The 18295-nt window shown below is 40.0% G+C and overlaps 1 protein-coding gene across 3 annotated transcripts in view; it reads right to left on the bottom strand.

Moving 5' to 3' along the window:
• Nucleotides 1-18295, bottom strand: part of CARMIL1 (capping protein regulator and myosin 1 linker 1) — a 317490-nt gene that overhangs the window by 177807 nt on the left and 121388 nt on the right. For all 3 annotated transcript variants that reach the window (XM_060109371.1, XM_060109372.1, XM_060109373.1), the window contains exons 3-5: nucleotides 17356-17406; nucleotides 12175-12234; nucleotides 1399-1520 (exon numbers count right to left, since the gene is read on the bottom strand). In XM_060109371.1, the coding sequence (XP_059965354.1) occupies nucleotides 1399-1520; nucleotides 12175-12234; nucleotides 17356-17406 (233 nt within the window). The remainder of the gene's footprint in view (nucleotides 1-1398; nucleotides 1521-12174; nucleotides 12235-17355; nucleotides 17407-18295) is intronic.

Genomic DNA, 18295 nt, shown 5'->3' with positions numbered 1-18295 from the left:
GGACCTAATGAAACTTAAAAGCTTTTGCACAGCAAAGGAAACCATAAACAAGACAAAAAGACAACCCTCAGAATGGGGGGAAATATTTGCAAATGAAGCAACTGACAAAGGATTAATCTCCAAAATTTACAAGCAGCTCATGCAGTTCAATAACAAAAAAACAAACAACCCAATCCAAAAATGGGCAGAAGACCTAAATAGACATTTCTCCAAAGAATATATACAGATTACCAACAAACACATGAAAGAATGCTCAACATCATTAATCATTAGAGAAATGCAAATCAAAACTACAATGAGATATCATCTCACACCGGTCAGAATGGCCATCATCAAAAGATCTAGAAACAATAAATGCTGGAGAGGGTGTGGAGAAAAGGGAACCCTCTTGCACTGCTGGTGGGAATGTGAATTGGTACAGCCACTATGGAGAACAGTATGGAGGTTCCTTAAAAAACGACAAATAGAACTACCATATGACCCAGCAATCCCACTACTGGGCATTTACCCTGAGAAAACCATAATTCAAAAAGAGTCATGTACCGCAATGTTCATTGCAGCTCTATTTACAATAGCCAGGAGATGGAAACAACCTAAGTGTCCATCATCGGATGAATGGATAAAGATGTGGCACATATAAACAATGGAATATTACTCAGCCATAAAAAGAAACGAAACTGAGTTATCTGTAGTGAGGTAGATGGAACTAGAGTCTGTCATACAGAGTGAAGTAAGTCAGAAAGAGAAAGACAAATACCGTATGCTAACACATATATATGGAGTTTAAGAAAAAAAAAAAGGTCATGAAGAACCTAGGGGTAAGATGGGAATAAAGACACAGACCTACTAGAGAATGGACTTGAGGATATGGGGAGGGGGAAGGGTAAGCTGTGACAAAGTGAGAGAGAGGCATGGACATATATACACTACCAAACGTAAGGTAGATAGCTAGTGGGAAGCAGCCGCATAGCACAGGGAGATCAGCTCGGTGCTTTGGGACCACCTAGAGGGGTGGGATAGGGAGGGTGGGAGGGAGGGAGACGCAAGAGGGACGAGATATGGGAACATATGTATATGTATAACTGATTCACTTTGTTATAAAGTAGAAATTAACACACCATTGTAAAGCAATTATACTCCAATAAAGATGTTAAAAAAACACAAATTGAATCAAAAAATAAAAAAATAAAAATAAATAAATAAATAAAAATAAAGAGCAGCCATATAGAAAATCTCAGACAAAACACAAAGGTTTGAGCGAGGGTTGTAACATGTAATGTTTAAGAGAAGAAGAAAGTATGAGAGAGGAACCAAGTGAAGGGGCAAGAGGAAGCCTGTTTTCATTCTGAGGGAGAGACCAGGTCTCTGCTCTCCTCACCCTCCCATGGGAGAACTCACACTGGGGAGAAGCCAGGGAAGATCTTCCGCAGGCTGGTGCCGATGTGCGCCAGCACCTCGCTCACGTCCTCAGGTGATGCCATCTTCAGGGAGATGCTGCACTTCTCAGTTTCCACAACCATCTGCAACAACCAGGTTGGACACTGCTTAATAATGAGTCCAATTCCTTCAATTTTTTTATTTTAAATAATGTAAACTATATACAGCCATGCCCCCTTGGCCGTGGGGAAACATTCTAAGACCCCCAATGGAAGCCTGAAACCTCGGATAGTACCGAAGCCTATATATGCTGTTTTTTCCCATACATACATGCCTGTGATAGTTTAATTTATAAATTAGGCACACTAAGAGATTAACAACAATTAACAAATAATAAAATAGAACAATTATAAAAATACACTATAATAAAATTTATGTGAATGTGGTCTCTCTCAAAACATCTTACTGTATAAATTTAATGCCTTTTCCATTTTTTAATTGATGTACATATTATATAAGTAACAGGTATACAAGATAGTGATTCACAATTTTTAAAGTTTATACTCCATTTATAATTATTATAAAAATATTGGCTATATTCCTTCCTGTGTTGTACAGTATATTCTTGTAGCTTATTTTCTACCTAATAGTTGTACCTCTTAATCCCCCGCTCATATATTGCCCCTTCCCCTTCCCTCTCCCCACTGGTAACCACTAGTTTGTTCTCTATATCTGTGAGTCTTTCTTTTTTGTTATATTTGCTAGTTTGTTGTATTTTTGAGATTGCACATGTAAGTGATATCACACAGTATTTGTCTTTCTGATTTATTTCACTTAGCATGATGCACTCCAAGTCTAACCATGCTGCTGCAAAAGGCAAAATTTCATTCTTTTTTATGGCTGAGTAGTATTCCTGTGTGTGTGAGTGTGTGTGTGTACACATACCACATCTTCTTTATCCATTCATCTGTTGGTGAATACTTAGGCTGCTTCCATATCTTGGCTATTGTAAATACTGCTGCTATGAACACTGGGGTACATGTGTCTTTTCAAATTAGTGTTTTTGGGTTTTTAGGATATATACCCAGGACTGAAACTGCTGGATCATAAGGTAGTTATATTTTTAGTTTTTTTGAGAAACCTCCATACTGTTTTCTACAGGGGTTGCACCAATTTACATTCCCACCAATCATGTACACAGGTTCTCTCTTTTCTCCACATCCTTACCAGTATTTGTTATTTGTGTTCTTTTTGATGACAACCATTCTGTCAGGTATGAGGTGTATCTCGTTGCTTTGATTTGCATTTCCCTGATGATTAACGATGTTTTGCATCTTTTCATGTGCCTTTTTGCCATCTGCATTTCCTCTTTGGAAAAATGTCTATTCACGTCTTATGTCCAGTTTTTAATCAGGTTGTTTGTTTTTTTGATGTTGAGTTGTATGAGCTGTTTATATATGTTGGATATTAACCCCTTATTGGTCATATCATTTGCAAATATTTTCTCCCATTCAGTAGGTTGTCTTTTCACTTTGTTGATGATTTCCTTTAATACCTTTTTCATCTTAATTAAGCAGTTATCACACTCTGTGGTCATAACTTCGGCAATTTGAGGTACAACAGCAAAAGCTCGCACAAATTTCTTTTTCCTGCTTCACAATTTCACAGATAGAAGATTCGTTCTTGCCATAGATCTTAGCATCCTCAGCATACAAATTTTTTTCTCTCCTTATTAAGTCAAGAACTTTCACCTTTTCTCTTAAAGGGAGCACTTTATGGCTTCTCTTTGGCATTTCCAAATTGCCAATGTTATGACTCTTGTGCTTTGGGGCCATTATTAAGTAAAATAAGGGTTACTTCAACACAAGCACTGAAATACCACAACAGTAGATCTGATAACCTAGCTGGCTACTAAATGACTAACGGGTGGGAAACGCTGGATGAAGAGATGATTCAAGTCCTGGGTGGGAAGGGGCAGGACAGCGTAAGATTTCATCACGCTACTCAGGACAGCATGAAATTTAAGATTTTTGAATTGTTTATTTCTGGATTTTTCCATTTTCCAACCATAGTTGACCACAGGTAACTGAAACCACAGAAAGTGAAACTGTGGATAAGGGGGAACTTCTGTACTCACGCTGATATATACTAATACAATACCAGCTTTTTAAGAAGCACTTCCTTAAAATAATGCTCTTAACCTTAAGACTGAAAGAACTGTTTAGGTAGAGGGTGGTTAGTTTGTCAGAAACGTCCAGAAACTGAAGCAAGTTTCTAAGGGCCAAACTGCAGATTCAAACAGACCACCACCACAAACCCCCGGTGATGGTAACTGAATAACCACATTTGCAGGTGAGTTCTCCTTTAACCAAGATTTCGTCTTGACTTACAAACTCTGTCATATCCCTAGCATCTAGCGTAAGTAAGAATACCTCCTTCAGTGAGCACCGGAGGATAACCCAATAGTCACTTTTCTGTAAAATGTGTTTTCAAAACAAGACACATCGGGCTTCCCTGGAGGCACAGTGGTTGAGAGTCCGCCTGCCGATGCAGAGGACACGGGTTCGTGCCCCAGTCCGGGAAGATCGCACTTGCCGCGGAGTGGCTGGGCCCGTGAGCCAAGGTCGCGGAGGCTGCATGTCCGGACCCTGTGCTCCGGGAGAGGCCACAACAGTGAGAGGCCCGCGTACCGCAAAAAAAAAAAAAAAAAAAAAGACACATCATGAGATATTTAAATAAAATGGCAAAACCTTTTGCCTGATAACAAAAGAAAAATCAAGTGCTTATAAAAGCTTCAACTTTTCTAAGAAGACAGGATACTTGGAAAGGATTATACAAAGGGAACAAAGTAATAAAGTTCATGCTAGGCAGAGACTCATTCCTATAATAACTGCTGGAGATGTCCAAAAATGCTGAACTGAGGTCATATAGCTAGTCCTACAAATAAGTATAAAACAACCTGATAAAAAGGGCAGGTCACAAAAGGGAAGATAGGTTGATTATAAACACGTTCCAAATAAAAAGAACTGACTTCAATCACTCTTTTAAAAAAAAAATACTATTTATTATCTTGGATCTCAAAAATATTCATGTACAATTCAATCCTTTTGATGATCACTGAATCAAAATATCCTTATACATTTACCTCCTGTTGTTACTTAATTTGTACAAAAATATGATGGGGAAACACTACCCTTAATGTGCGACTAGCCAACTGGATTGACAAAGAAGCTTTTAGATTTGCTTTAGGTTGTCCTACGATTAGCTGAATTTAAAAAAAAATAATCTGTCTTTCAAAGTGTTTATGTTAAAAGAAAGAGCAATCCAATTTATTTGTCAAAATGATGAGATCAAAGAAAAAGACTTCAGTGATTTGAGTCCTTAAAATGTTACTTCTTCCTAAGTACCCCTAGAGGAATCTGTTAACAGGTATTTAATACATACCACCTTTGTACCAGTTAGTTGGCTCCCTATATAAAAAACATTTTTTAATCCTAATTCTCAGCACATTCATTCCTCAAGGAATTAATGGCACTGCCTTTGAAATTCTCTAGACAAAGATTGCCCCGGTCTTGTAGAAGCTGGTCCAAGAGATATTTACCCCCAAAAAGGCAGCAAGCATTATTGTACTTGGAGGTATTTACTGATATGACACTTGAGTGAGGTGTCTTAAGTAAGACTAAAACTGCTTTATGAAATTAGGCTCAGATATTTTATATGCACCTATCTCGGTGAATGTATGTTTTAAAAAGCCAGATACTTTGGGATGCAGCCACCTTATCTATGTTCCACACCCCACCCCCTACCTTCCCACCACAGGTAATTATATTTTCCACTATAAGGTACTTCTTCTTTCTTCACATCTAGTGCATCTATTCAGTTCACAGTTTGGGTACGAGTAATTAGTAATTAGCTTATTCTAATTCCACTTAATCTTAACACCTAATCATCCTTAATTGCACAGGATTGAATAGAATGACACAGAAGAAGAAAAGGTGACAGGTGGGAAGAAATGAGGCCTTTAAATTCAACTTCATATAAAAGCATTCATCCAGCCCTGCATAATATGTCACCACTTTTGCATAATGTGTCACCACCTTTGCATAATGTAAAGAATTACAACAAAGTGATAGAGGTGAGACCAACACAGTAAATCATTTCATCAGGAAAAAGAACTCCCTCTCAAATATCTCTTTCCCTCCTATTTCAGCTGGGGAAAAATAGAATGTTTGAAACAATTTTTGCTTAGACACCTAGCAGAACATAATTCATGACCACCAATACACATTTAAAATAATAGCAATATAAGTCCTAGTATCCTATTTAAGACTCAAGTTTCCAAGCCCACTCTGCCTCTTGTTTTAAGGTAGAACCACCTGACTAACCTTTAAGAAAAGCATTTTGGGCGGGGGGCGGGGGGGGGGGCTGCGTTGGGTCTTCATTGCTGTGCACTGGCTTTCTCTAGTTACAGCAAGCGGGGCCTACTCTTTGTTGTGGTGCGTGGGATTCTAATTGCGGTGGCTTCTCTTGTTGCAGAGCATGGGCTCTAGGCCCACGGGCTTCAGTAGCTGCAGCACGCAGGCTCAGTAGTTGCAGCATGTGGGCCCTAGAGCGCGGGGGCTTCAGTAGTTGAGGTGCGTGGGCTCAGTAGTTGTGGCTCATGGGCTCTAGAGCGCAGGCTTGGTAGTTGTGGCGCATGGGCTTAGTTGCTCCATGGCATGTGGGATCTTCCCAGACCAGGGATCGAACCACTATCCCCTGCATTGGCAGGCCGATTCTTAACAATTGCACCACCAGGGAAGTCCAAGAAAAGCACTTTTTACTAAACCCCAGCCAACAGATCTGTAAAGTGTTTTTCTTTCTTCCAACAAAAACAGCCAGGGGTGGTTTACCAAAATCATTCTATGACGTAGCAAATAATTAACTTAGAATTAAAAAAAAAATTTTAGGAAGTGCTTCCATTGTACAATAAAGGTCCAAAAATTCTATAGCTATAAAACTACACAACTGTTGGTCTCTATTTATTGACTGTGACAGCAAGAGAACTTGAACACCAGAAAGTGGGATGGCAAGGAGACTTGTAAAGTAAGATGAAGGTCTCCCCCATTTTCATAAGAAAGAGGAAAAGTGCAATAGTAAAATCACACTTCACAAACTCAGTAACACATTCACTCACTCTCACTCATATACCATGAAATGTGTATACCCCCTGGCATTTTATTGGCATTTACAAACTGTAATTAAATAATGATAAAAATAGCAACGACAGAGAAGTTAATAAACCCCAGAGAACATTAGAAAAAAAATGTTCTAATCAAGGCTAGACTGCAAGTGCCACGGGCAGACACCATCATCCTTATGATTTCACATCAGAAAAAATCAAAACCAGAGACATCAAGGTCCTGAGGTTACACAGGTTATTCATTCTCAACCTCTGGGACACAACAAAATCAAATGCCCTCCCCAGACATATCGAAGTCTAACTGTCATGAGTGAGTGAGTGAGTGAGTGAGTGAGTGTGTGTGTGTGTGTGTGTGTGTGTGAGAGAGAGAGAGAGAGAGAGAAAGTGTGTGTGTGTGGCAGGGGGGTGGGGTGGAGCTGCTGGATGTATCAATATCTTTTTGATTTTTTATTCAGTTTTTAAAGGTTACACTCCATTTATAGTTATTAAAAAATATTGGCTATATTTGCCATGTAGTATAATACATCCTTGTAGCCTGTCTTAAACCCAATAGCTGAGTCATCAGTATTTTTAAAAAGCACCAGAGGCAATTTGGAAACATAAAATTTTGAATACCACTAAGTGACTCGTATTCCAAGTGTCTGGACTGCTAGCTCCTCTGTGAAGTAGTACCACTGTGTCACTATATAGTAATTTCATTTCCAAGGTCCGTGCCATGGGACGAAGTCAAACTGAGGTCATGTTGTAGAGCTATTTTTGTGGTACTTACCACCACAGAACAGCTCCATGGGACTAAGGCGGCTTGCTTTACACCCAGTTCCTCTGAATGCTGGACATATTGAAGAGACAGGACCACAAGTGTGGTAAGAGCAGTTCCAGCAGCCACATGGGAAAATTAGTCTTGCCATATCAACATCCTTTCTCATAATTAAATACCACAGTCTAATCATATTCTGAATATAACTTTGGCACTGGCATTTCAATAGCGCCCTTCTATTCCCATCCCAACCCCGAAATCATAAACGTAAACATTCCTGAATTAAGACCATCAAGAAGGCCCTGGTTATGTCATCATTCATGAGTTATCACTCACTCCTGCATATGTTTGCCCATTTGGGCAAATATATGGTGCTGTAATTTTTCTTCCAAACTCCAGTTCTTGGAGAATAATAAAACATAGGATAAAACATTGCTGTAAGATGAACTATGGAAAAGTTCCAAGGATTTGTATGTAATCTCAATCAACATAAAGTGATGATTTTGACAATTACTTTTACGAATGCTATCAACAAACTACACACACACTCTCTCTCTCACACACACACACACACACATTTTCTTTAGAGTTTTAAAAACCAAAAAAAAAAAAAAATAAGTAGAAAGAAGGAAATAAAAAGATCAGAGTAAGAATCAATGAAATAGAAAACAATCAATGAAATCAACAGAGAAAGATTAATGCAACCGAAAAGCAAGTTCTTTGAGAAGATCAAAAGAATTGATAAACCTCTAGCTAGACTGATATGGAAAAGAAAACAGAGAAGAACCAAATTATCAATATCAGGAATGATATTCTACAGATATTTAAAGGATAACAAGTGGATACTATGAACAACTTTATACCAATAAATGACAACTGAGATGAAACGTATAAATTTCTTAGGAGACACAAACTACCAAAGCTCACTCAAGAAAAAAAATATGAATGTATCCATATCTATTAAAGAAACTGAATTTGTAGTTAAAAACCTTCCCTAAGAGAGAACTCCAGGCCCAGATGACTTCACTGGAAATTCAACCAAACATTTAAAGAAGAATTAACACCAAGAATACATAGAATTTTCTAAAAAAAATTGAAGAGGGGGGACTAATTTCCAAGTCATTCCATGATACCATGATTGCTCTAAAGCAGATTAAAACATTTCAAAAGACAGAGAGAAAGAGAGAATTACAGCCAATAAGTCTCATTAACATAGTTGCAAAGTTCCTTCACGAAATTTTAACAAATGAAATCCAACAATATATAAAATGAGCAATACATCAGAACCAAGTGGGGTTAATCTCAGGAATGAAAGGTTGATTTAATATTTGAAAAATCAATAAAATTTACCATATTAACAAAAGAAAAAAGAAAAGAAAAGCACACAATAATCGTATACAACAATAACTCCTAATACAAACTTTCAGCAAACTAGGAATAAAAGAGAACTTCCTCAACCAGATAAAGGGCATCTATGAAAACCAACAGCTAAAATCACACTTAATGGAAAAAGAATGATGCTATCTCTCAAAGATAGAAGTAAATCAAGAGTATCTGTTCTCACCACTCTATTCAGCACTGTACTGGAGGTATTAGCCAGTGCAATTGTCAGGGTTTCAGATTTGATTTTTACCCTACTTACAAGCCAGTAAGTTAGTCTGTTGCTGTTTCATGAATGCTGGCAGGAGACAAGAGACTCCTGGGTCAGAGACAAAAGACTTTATCATTCATGGCACAGCAAAGGCATTAGCATCATGTTTGCTTAGATTCCTCCTTTCCCCAAAAGTCCCACAGGGTGACACGGAGGGCTCAGAGACATGCCTGCACACACAGTGGGTTGCTTACAGAAAAGGAACTGTTGAGCTTAGGTAATCTGATTTTCATAGTAAATGGTGAGCAAGCCTGCTCTTTGTTCAGAAGGGGAACATCCCATCATCCCACAAGGCAGCTCAATGCAAACATAACCCTGAGAAGTAACCTGGGTAAAGAGCAGTCACAGCACTGAATTCTTGGCATACTCAGCAAGACACGTAGGAGTGTGAAAGACCGGTGAGGAATGTCTCCCAACGGCAATAAGGCAAGAAAAAGAAATAAAAGGGCTTCCCTGGTGGCACAGTGGTTAAGAATCTGCCTGCTAATGCAGGGGACTCGGGTTCGAGCCCTGGTCCGGGAAGAGCCCACATGCGCGCAGCAACTAAGCCCACGTGCGAAACTACTGAAGCCCCGCTCGCCTAGAGCCCGTGCTCCACCGCAGCAAGAAGCCTGCGCACCACAATGAAGAGTAGCCCCACTCACCGCAATTAGAGAAAGCCCTCATGCAGCAATGAAGACCCAAAGCAGCCATAAAAGAAGTAAATTAATTGATTTTAAAAATAAAAAAAAGAAAAAGAAATAAAAGGCATCAATATGGAAAAAGGAAGAAGTAAAACAATCTTTATTCACAAACAACACAATCATCTACGTAAGTAATGGTAGAATCTATTAAAAAAAATAAGCTGCTGGAACAGATGGGTATAGTATGGTGGCAGGATACTAGATCGAAATGCAAAAATCCATTGTTTTTGTATCTGTCAGAAAGAAACTATTGGAAATTGAAATTTAAAACAATACCATTTATAATAGCATCAAAAAAACCATGAAATACTTAGAAATAAATCTTACTAAAGATATATAAGACCTGTACACTGAAAGCTACAACAAAATACTACCGAGATAAATTTTAAAAGACCTACATACATGGAGAAATACAGTTTTCTTGGATAAGGGACTCCATTTTTTTAAGATGTCAATTCTTGTAAAGCAATTATACTCCAATAAAGATGTTATATAAAAAAAAAGATGTCAATTCGCCCCAAACTGACTTATAGATTTAATATAATCCCAATGAAAATCTCAGCAGGCCTTTCTGTAGAAACTGAGCTGAGTCTAAAATTCATGTGGAATTGCAAAGAACCTAGAATCACTAAAACAACTTTGAAAAAGAACAAAGTTAGAGGACTAACACTATCTGATTTCAAGTCTTACTATAACAGCTTCAGTAACCAAGACAGTGTGAGAGCAGCATAAGGATAGACAAATAGACCAAAGGGACAGGATTAAAGGGACCATAGTCCAGAAATAGACCAACATTTATGTGAATAATTGATCTTCCACAAAAGTGAAAGCCAGTTCACTGGGGAAATGACAGTCTTTCAAATAAATGGTACTTGAACAAGTAAAAATACTATACATAATGGAAAAAAAAAACTGATCCACATATTGCTTTATACACAAAAATTACCTCAAAATGGATTATAGACCTAAATGTATAACTCAGAGCTATAGAACTCCTAGAAGACATAGAACATCTGTGACCTTAGGTTAATCAAGGATTTATTCAATATGATACCAGCATGATCCATAAAAGAAAATACTGATAAATTGAACTTCATCAAAATTTAAAACTTCCACTCTTTGAAAAGCAATGTAAAGAAAATGAAAAAAGAAGCCACAGACTGAGAGAAAATATGTACAAATCACATATATGATAAAGGGTTTGTATTCAGAATATATAAAGAACTCTTAAAACAATAAGAAAACAACTCAGATTTTTAAATGGCAGAAGATTTGAACTGACACTTGAAAAAGATATATGATAGCAGATAAGCAGACAAAAAGATGCTCAACATCTTTAGTCATTAGGGAAATGCAAATTAAAACTACAAATGAGAAAGCACTACAAATTTATTAAAATGGCTAAAAATTAAAACACTGACCATACCAGTGTTGGGAGGATGTGGAGGAACTGGAACTCTTACACAATGTTGGTGGCAACGTAAAGTGGTACAACCCCTTCGGAAAACAATTTAGCTGCTTCTTAAAAAGTTTACATACATATTTACACTATATATATACATACATTTACATACATACAATTCAGCCACTCCACTCCTAGATATTTACCCACAGGAAATAAAAGCCAATGTCCAATCAAAGATTTGTAAATAAATGTTCATTGCACCTTTGCTTGTCGGCCAAAAACTGGAAACAACACAAATGTCCATCAGTGGGTGATGGATAAACGAACTGTGATATAGTCATACAATGGAACACTACTCAGCAATAAAAAGGAATGAGCTATTGAGACATGCAACAAAATTAATCAGTCTCAAAATAATTACACTGACTAAAAGAAGGCAGACAATCAATAGTACACATACTGTATGATTCCATTCATATGAATTTTTAGAAAATGCAAACTGATCTATAGAGGCTGAGAGTAGATGCCTGTAGATGATTAGGAATGAGGAGGGGCAAGAAGAAATGTTTACTAAGATGCCTGAGAAAACCTTGAGGTGATGAGATATGTTCAGCATCTTGACTGTGGTAATGGTTTCACGGGGCTACATGTCAAAACTTACCTGTACACTTTAGTTGGCTGCCTGTTACTTATAGTTCAGTAAAGCTGTTGTTAAAAATCTACATTTTGTTAATAACAAAGATTCACTTATCACTCTATTCCGAGAAAGATCTTACAGAGTACTGAGGAATAGCTATGAAATTTTACTGCTGTAACTTGTACAACATCTTTAAGGAACAGTACTCTCATGTTTACATGGCCAGGTAACCGTAAGATCTAACTAGTTCTTTTCAAATTGAGTTATAGAGAACGTGTTTCCCTTATCACAAATTCCCGACCCCCTCCCACTTAGCCCCTGTTCAGTCTCTCAGGCAGAAACTTCCATTTTCCTTACCTTGTTTTTCCACATTATCTCAAGAAACTTTCAATAGTGAACCAAATAGAAGGTATTAGCTGGTTTCAGAAACTCAAGAAAGGTTCTGACCTTGCAGTAATGACAAACAGGTTATTCACACCCACCTGAGTTGGCTTGCTGCACAGGACACCGTGAATCTCCAGGTAGCTGAAGGTTACCTCGAGCTGCAATTGAGGGAGGAGGGGGAAATAAAGACCTGTAATGAGGGTTTTAAAACCTATAATTCAAAGTAAAAATGCTACAATTAGAAACAGTCCAGTGCAAACAAAACATTGGGCATCTTCTGAAGGTAGGCTGGTTTAATATCTCCATACATTCAATACAACATGACCTTGATCTATCATATTTCAGGAAAAGCATTATTCACTTTCCCAAAGGGCTGAAAGGAAACTCCAAGTCTGACTTTTTAAATTTCATCCAAGGACAAACCCAATGGAAAGTTTCTGTACTTCTACTCCAGTATTTATTTACTGAGAAATGAATATATGAAGGGAGCCATCTAAATGGACTTGTTTTCCTCTTATTTCAAGATGTTGCTTCAGCAAATCAGATCAGGATAGAGACAGTGTTTGTTTTTCCTTCTCTCTAAACCCTTACCTCTTTGGGTTACCCTCTGACCACTTACTGGAGTCATCATTCCTTCCATTGTCTTTCATTAGGTTCATATTTTGAATGGATTTAAAAGAATATTTAGGAATCTTAATCTGTGTTTCAATGAAACACATAGTTAAATAAAAGTCTTCTCTCTCTCTCTGTGCATGTACATAAATGATGATTTATTTCTTTTCCATTTTAAAAACAAGTGCCCCTTCCTCGCTTCTCCTGTAATCAGCATTTCTTTTTCTTCAAGATACCTCTAGTCTCACACTCTTTGCCTATTTTTCCTGGAAAATAGCCACTAATCTTTCTCCCAGTTTTTCAGTCTCTCATCTCAGTACAAACAGTCACAGGGCCTGGTACTAAAGACAAAGAACTGAGTTGGATCCGTTTATTTTACCCTCTCGCCTTAAAACTAGAAATGTGGGGACTTCCCTGGTGGCTCAGTGGTTAAGAATCCACCTGCCAATGCAAGGGACACGGGTTCGAGCCCTGGTCCGGGAAGATCCCACATGCCATGGGGCAACTAAGCCCGTGCGCTGCAACTACTGAGCCTGTGCTGTAGAGCCTGTGAGCCACAACTACTGAGCCCACGTGCCACAACTACTGAAGCCCACACGCCTAGAGCCCATGCTCCGCAACAAGAGAAGCCACCGCAATGAGAAGCCCGCTCTCCACAACTAGAGAAAGCCCATGCACAGCAACGAAGGCCCAACGCAGCCAAAAATAAATAAATTAAATTAATAAATTTATTTTTTAAAAAAACTAGCAATGTAATGGAAAAAGAACCCATTCAGAACCAAACCCATAGGACCCTTAGTTCTGCCTGCTGGTGCTATGTTGTACCTTTACACATTTGGTCGGATAAATTTTAGAACAGAGAACCCCTGAATCCCCAGTATGGTGATGAGGGCTGGAGGTAGAAAGATAATTCATTCTTTCGTCATTCACACAGCCAACCAGTAGAATTTATGGAAGGCCTACTGTGTGCCAGGACTGCAAAGAGGAATGAGACATTTATCTTGTCCTCCCATGGTTACATGCAACCTCGGGGGCACATTTTAAACATTCCATTAGAGTGGACGTCTTCTTACTTATCAAGATCTATACTTCGTGGATTTTGAAAAGTCATTTCAAGCAGGGAGTCATTTTCTAAACACAGTACCTCTCTACCTTCGTTTATTTCAAATTAAAACTTATAAACATATTTTCATCTGCTAGCCTTGGACATAGTGCCAAATTTTCTTCTTTGAGTCAAGTCCCATTGTCTGGCCCTCCAGTGGCATTTCCTCTGTGGACCACACCCGTAAATGCAGGGCACACAACTTGCAACTGAAGCACTTTAAAATGGAGTAAGAGCTTGAAGACACTGGGAGAGCAATGTGAGGGCATAAGTTCTCTAGATTATTATGTTCCCCAACGCCCCAGCCTTTAACAGTTGTCCGGTCCTTAACAAGACAGTAATTTTTTTAAGTGAATTATTCTACCAACATTCAGTATTTCACAGATACTCTCTCCTTTGGCAGCCTATTTCATTGATACGTAAAATATCTTTTTAAAAATTTACTATTGTAATTATAACTGCTATGAATAGGTTTGGAAGCAAACCACTGACCCTTGGTGGGCATCTCATACAACTGGTGGGAACAGGTGTAAACAGCTACACTCTCTTATAACCTAGCGGCTATGAAGATGCAGTCAGTATATCAGGACTAGCATGGGCAGCTTTGGTCAATTTGGCTGGGGGAGGTTAGTTGGAGGTCAGTTAAGATGGTTCTGCTGCACACCTCAGTGCTGTCCCTGGAAGAAGCAAAGTGCCAGGGAACCAGGAAAGCACTGAGACATTCCAGCTAGGCCCTGAAGAATGACTTCAAGTGTGTCAAACAAAGAAGGAGTGAAAAGGGAAATCCAGGCAGAAGAAAAAGAATTTGCAAAGGCATAGAGGCATTCAAAGAACAAGCGCAAGACAGAAACGAGAAGTAGACCCTGCACAGTTTCAGGGACGAGTAAGGGCGGACAGGCTGAGTATGCGATTCATCGGAGCCCTGGCTCTTATCAACGGTGAGGAGGGGAGTCATGGAGACACACTGACTGACATCACAGCAAGCTTCAAGCCATTCTCTCATCTCACCCATGGCTCTTCTTAACAGGCCTTTGTTAAACAGGCCACTGACCCTCCTGACTCCAGCCCACCCGGAAGACAGTTTAAAGAATGTCACTGGGCAGGAGGGGGCAGGGGGGACTAGTTAGGAAGCTGAGACACAGGCAGGCTGCAGGAAGACCTGAAGACATCTTTAAGAGAGAACCACAGGGCCTCCCTGGTGGCGCAGTGGTTAAGAGTCCGCCTGCCAATGCAGGGGATACGGGTTCGTGCCCCGGTCTGGGAGGATCCCATATGCCGCGGAGTGGCTGGGCCCGTGAGCCATGGCCGCTGGGCCTGAGCATCTGGAGCCTGTGCTCCGCAACGGGAGAGGCCACAACAGTGAGAGGCCCACATACCGCAAAAAAAAAAAAAAAAGAGAGAACCACAGATACAAGTGATCAGTTAGGTAAGAGGAAGGAATCATCCAAGGCCCACCTCTACCCTCAACAAGACAGTCCCCACCCAACAGGCAACAGAGCAAATCTAAATGTGATAATGTGATGCTCCTGCGGGAACTCCAACTGTTCCAAATGCAGCAACCCATGTCACGACTGACCATCTTTCTGACCAATTTCCCTCCCTCCACAGCCTCCTGCTCAGTCCTGGGCCCACATCTCAGCTCCCCAAACACACTATGCTCTTGCAAACTGCTAAACCTCTGACCAGCAGGAGACCCCTTTATCTGCCTGGTTGACGCAGGCTCATCCTCCAGCCCAGCTTCTCTGTAGACCCTTCCCTGATTTGACCATCACCCGCCCCCCTCATCCCCCCTTCTGGAGGGAATAGCAAAGTTCTATTTCTTCATCTGCGTGTGACTGCAGAGGTATCTGCTTTGCAATTAATCATGGTGATACACGTTTCTATTTTGTGCATTTGACTGCGTATGTGGTACATTTAACAATAAAAGGACAAAAGAAGAAAATGTTTAATTAATCAGCCCCCAAAGAAAAGAGAGGAAGCCTATGTGAAAATCGGGGCTGTTGTACACTACTGTTCTGGATACAATTATTTCCCCAGAAAAATGTCATTGACACCGGTTCTGCTTCTTAGCCAAGGTGCACTGTGACACATGAAAACCAGCCTTCTGCAGGTAGGTCACTTTGGAAAAAGATGTGCCTTTATTTGTGATGCTGACAATATCAGAAATCAGAACCAATGTCCAAACTACCCTAGCCAGGCCGATGTGAGATGTTATATACATCTTGGGATGAAGCTGGGCCTTCCTTCAGGCAGAGCAAGGAAGGGGCAACAGAAGGGAGGCAGATGACTTCCCAAGAGGTAATACACCTTCTGCTGTGTCCAAACATTTTGAATTAGGGTAAACGTATCTTCAGGAGCCTTCTACTCAATAGGCTGCTTGACTATTTTCTCAAGCCCATAAAATTTCCTTCCGCAATTAATTTTTCACCAGTGGGATAATGGTTCACACTTCCTTCTATCCTGCCTTCAGGTACTTTAGCATATAGGTAATTTAGTCCAACACCATTTATATAATGACTGATTTCACTTATAACACATTATAAACATAAAGACTCACTTTATATTATCAAAAGGGGTGGGATAATATAAAGTCTCATTCCTCGGAGAAACTTTATAAAATTTAGCATTTGTATGATCAGAAAGAAAAAAGGCAGTATGGGCCTTTGATTAGCAAACAGTGGGTTGGTACCTTCTCAAAGTTCAACAAAGATCATGCAAATCATTAGTTTGTCAGTCCTACCAGGTCCACTGCATTACAGCACCGTGTCCAGCACATAAGTAGGTATTCACAAGACAGTGGCTAAATGTTGAATTTTAAGAAGCAAGAAAGGACTGAGAAAATGAGCAAATAACACAGCAGCGCAAACATAGGAGCAAAAGGCTGAACGTGTCCCCCAAACCTTCCCCATTTTCCTGGGTTTGTGAGCAGGTGAGTTCATATCCTATAAAATCAGTCAACACCTTTCTGTTACCATAAAGAAAATAAAAGAAGCAATTATGATGCCTAATTCATGAGCTATCAGTTCAAATGTTAATTTGCACCCTATAACGAAGGACATCTTATGCAAAATGTTAGATCTTTTAAAGAACCAAGTGGCACCGTGTTATTTTTTATAGGCAACACCAGAGTCTGCCCATGAAAGAGGGCTAGGTGGCTACGTTCCCGGTAATGCACTCTGTAGAGTTATGAAGGTTATTTCCCACGTGTCAAAGCCTTAGAAAAATGGGCCGTTACTGGACCCAAAGAAATAAGAACTAGACTTGAAGAAAGTGTAAACCTTGCCCCAGTTGAGAGAGAAAAATAACTGAAATCTACAAGCCTCGGGGATATGGAGCATGAAGTGCTTCGCCACTTTTCTTGGGATGCCTTTCACACAGAGAGGGAACAAAGGAGGAAACGTTTAGGTGCCTTCTGGGGAGAAGGAAGGAAAATATGGTTGTGCAAAGAGAACTCTGGACACATTGGCCTAAATCATAAGTCTACGCAATTGAGAAGCGAGTGCGTTTTGCAGTGTGTGTGTGTGTGTGTGTGTGTGTTGGAAGGAGGAAACTCATCAACACTTACCTTGGTGGGGATTCGTGCTGTGACAAGGAAGGCTCGGCATGATGTCAGCACCTGTAAGACAGAAGCAGCCACATCAGTATAAGTACAGAAAAGTGAGCTGGTGGGCTTTGGTGTGACCTGCAGGCCTTTAATGATACTGAAGCCTTGAGAGGCTTGGTTCCTGACATGTAAGAAGAATAAGTGACCTGGGACAGCTTGTTGGCCTTGTAGGATTATTAGCTGTACTCTAAGAATCACCGTATGAAGGGCCGTATCAAACAAATCACCTGCAAAATCTCAAGACGAGCAACCAGTCAGCAGCCCAAAGGAGCCACAGATTACTCCAGTTGAGTAAGCAAGACAGGTGTCTGAGATATTAAAATACAGATATCTTACCCATAGGAGGAGCCTCACTATATCAACAACAAACTTAATGACGAAGCCAAGTACTCATTCACACTTTCCAAATTACAACTGCCACCCACGTTTGCCCTCCTGCCTCCTGTTCTCTGTCCACTAACTGATAACATTTACGTAACGCACAGGCAGCCAAACAGGCTATTCTCCCAAGAAGTCAACCCCAACTTTGCTTCTCAGCTATGCCTCTCTCAGTCCTAGAGAGAACATTTATCAATTCCAGTTCTCAGCTAAGAACATATAGATAGCCCATGGGGTCCCATATGCCTATAGGCACCTCTTGCCCAGCAGGGGGCCTTGTGAATACAAAGGGGCCAGAACTAGGCTGAACTCCTAGTTCACACCTGGAGCAGAGATCCCAGTCTACCAACCTTAATGTCTAAACGTGCCACTCTGCAACCCAGAGGTTCAGGCAGGCCTTCAGAGACAGGGGAAAGCAACAGGCAATAGAGAGGGGAGAGGCATGTAAGAAGTGGGGTCAGGGCTTCCCTGGTGGCGCAGTGGTTGAGCATCCGCCTGTCGATGCAGGGGACGTGGGTTCGTG

Source organism: Mesoplodon densirostris, chromosome 10 (genome assembly GCF_025265405.1).
Source record: "Mesoplodon densirostris isolate mMesDen1 chromosome 10, mMesDen1 primary haplotype, whole genome shotgun sequence".
NCBI lineage: Eukaryota > Metazoa > Chordata > Mammalia > Artiodactyla > Ziphiidae > Mesoplodon > Mesoplodon densirostris.
The sequence above is the reverse complement of the archived record's forward strand: the minus strand, read 5'-3'. Positions and strand labels throughout refer to the sequence as shown.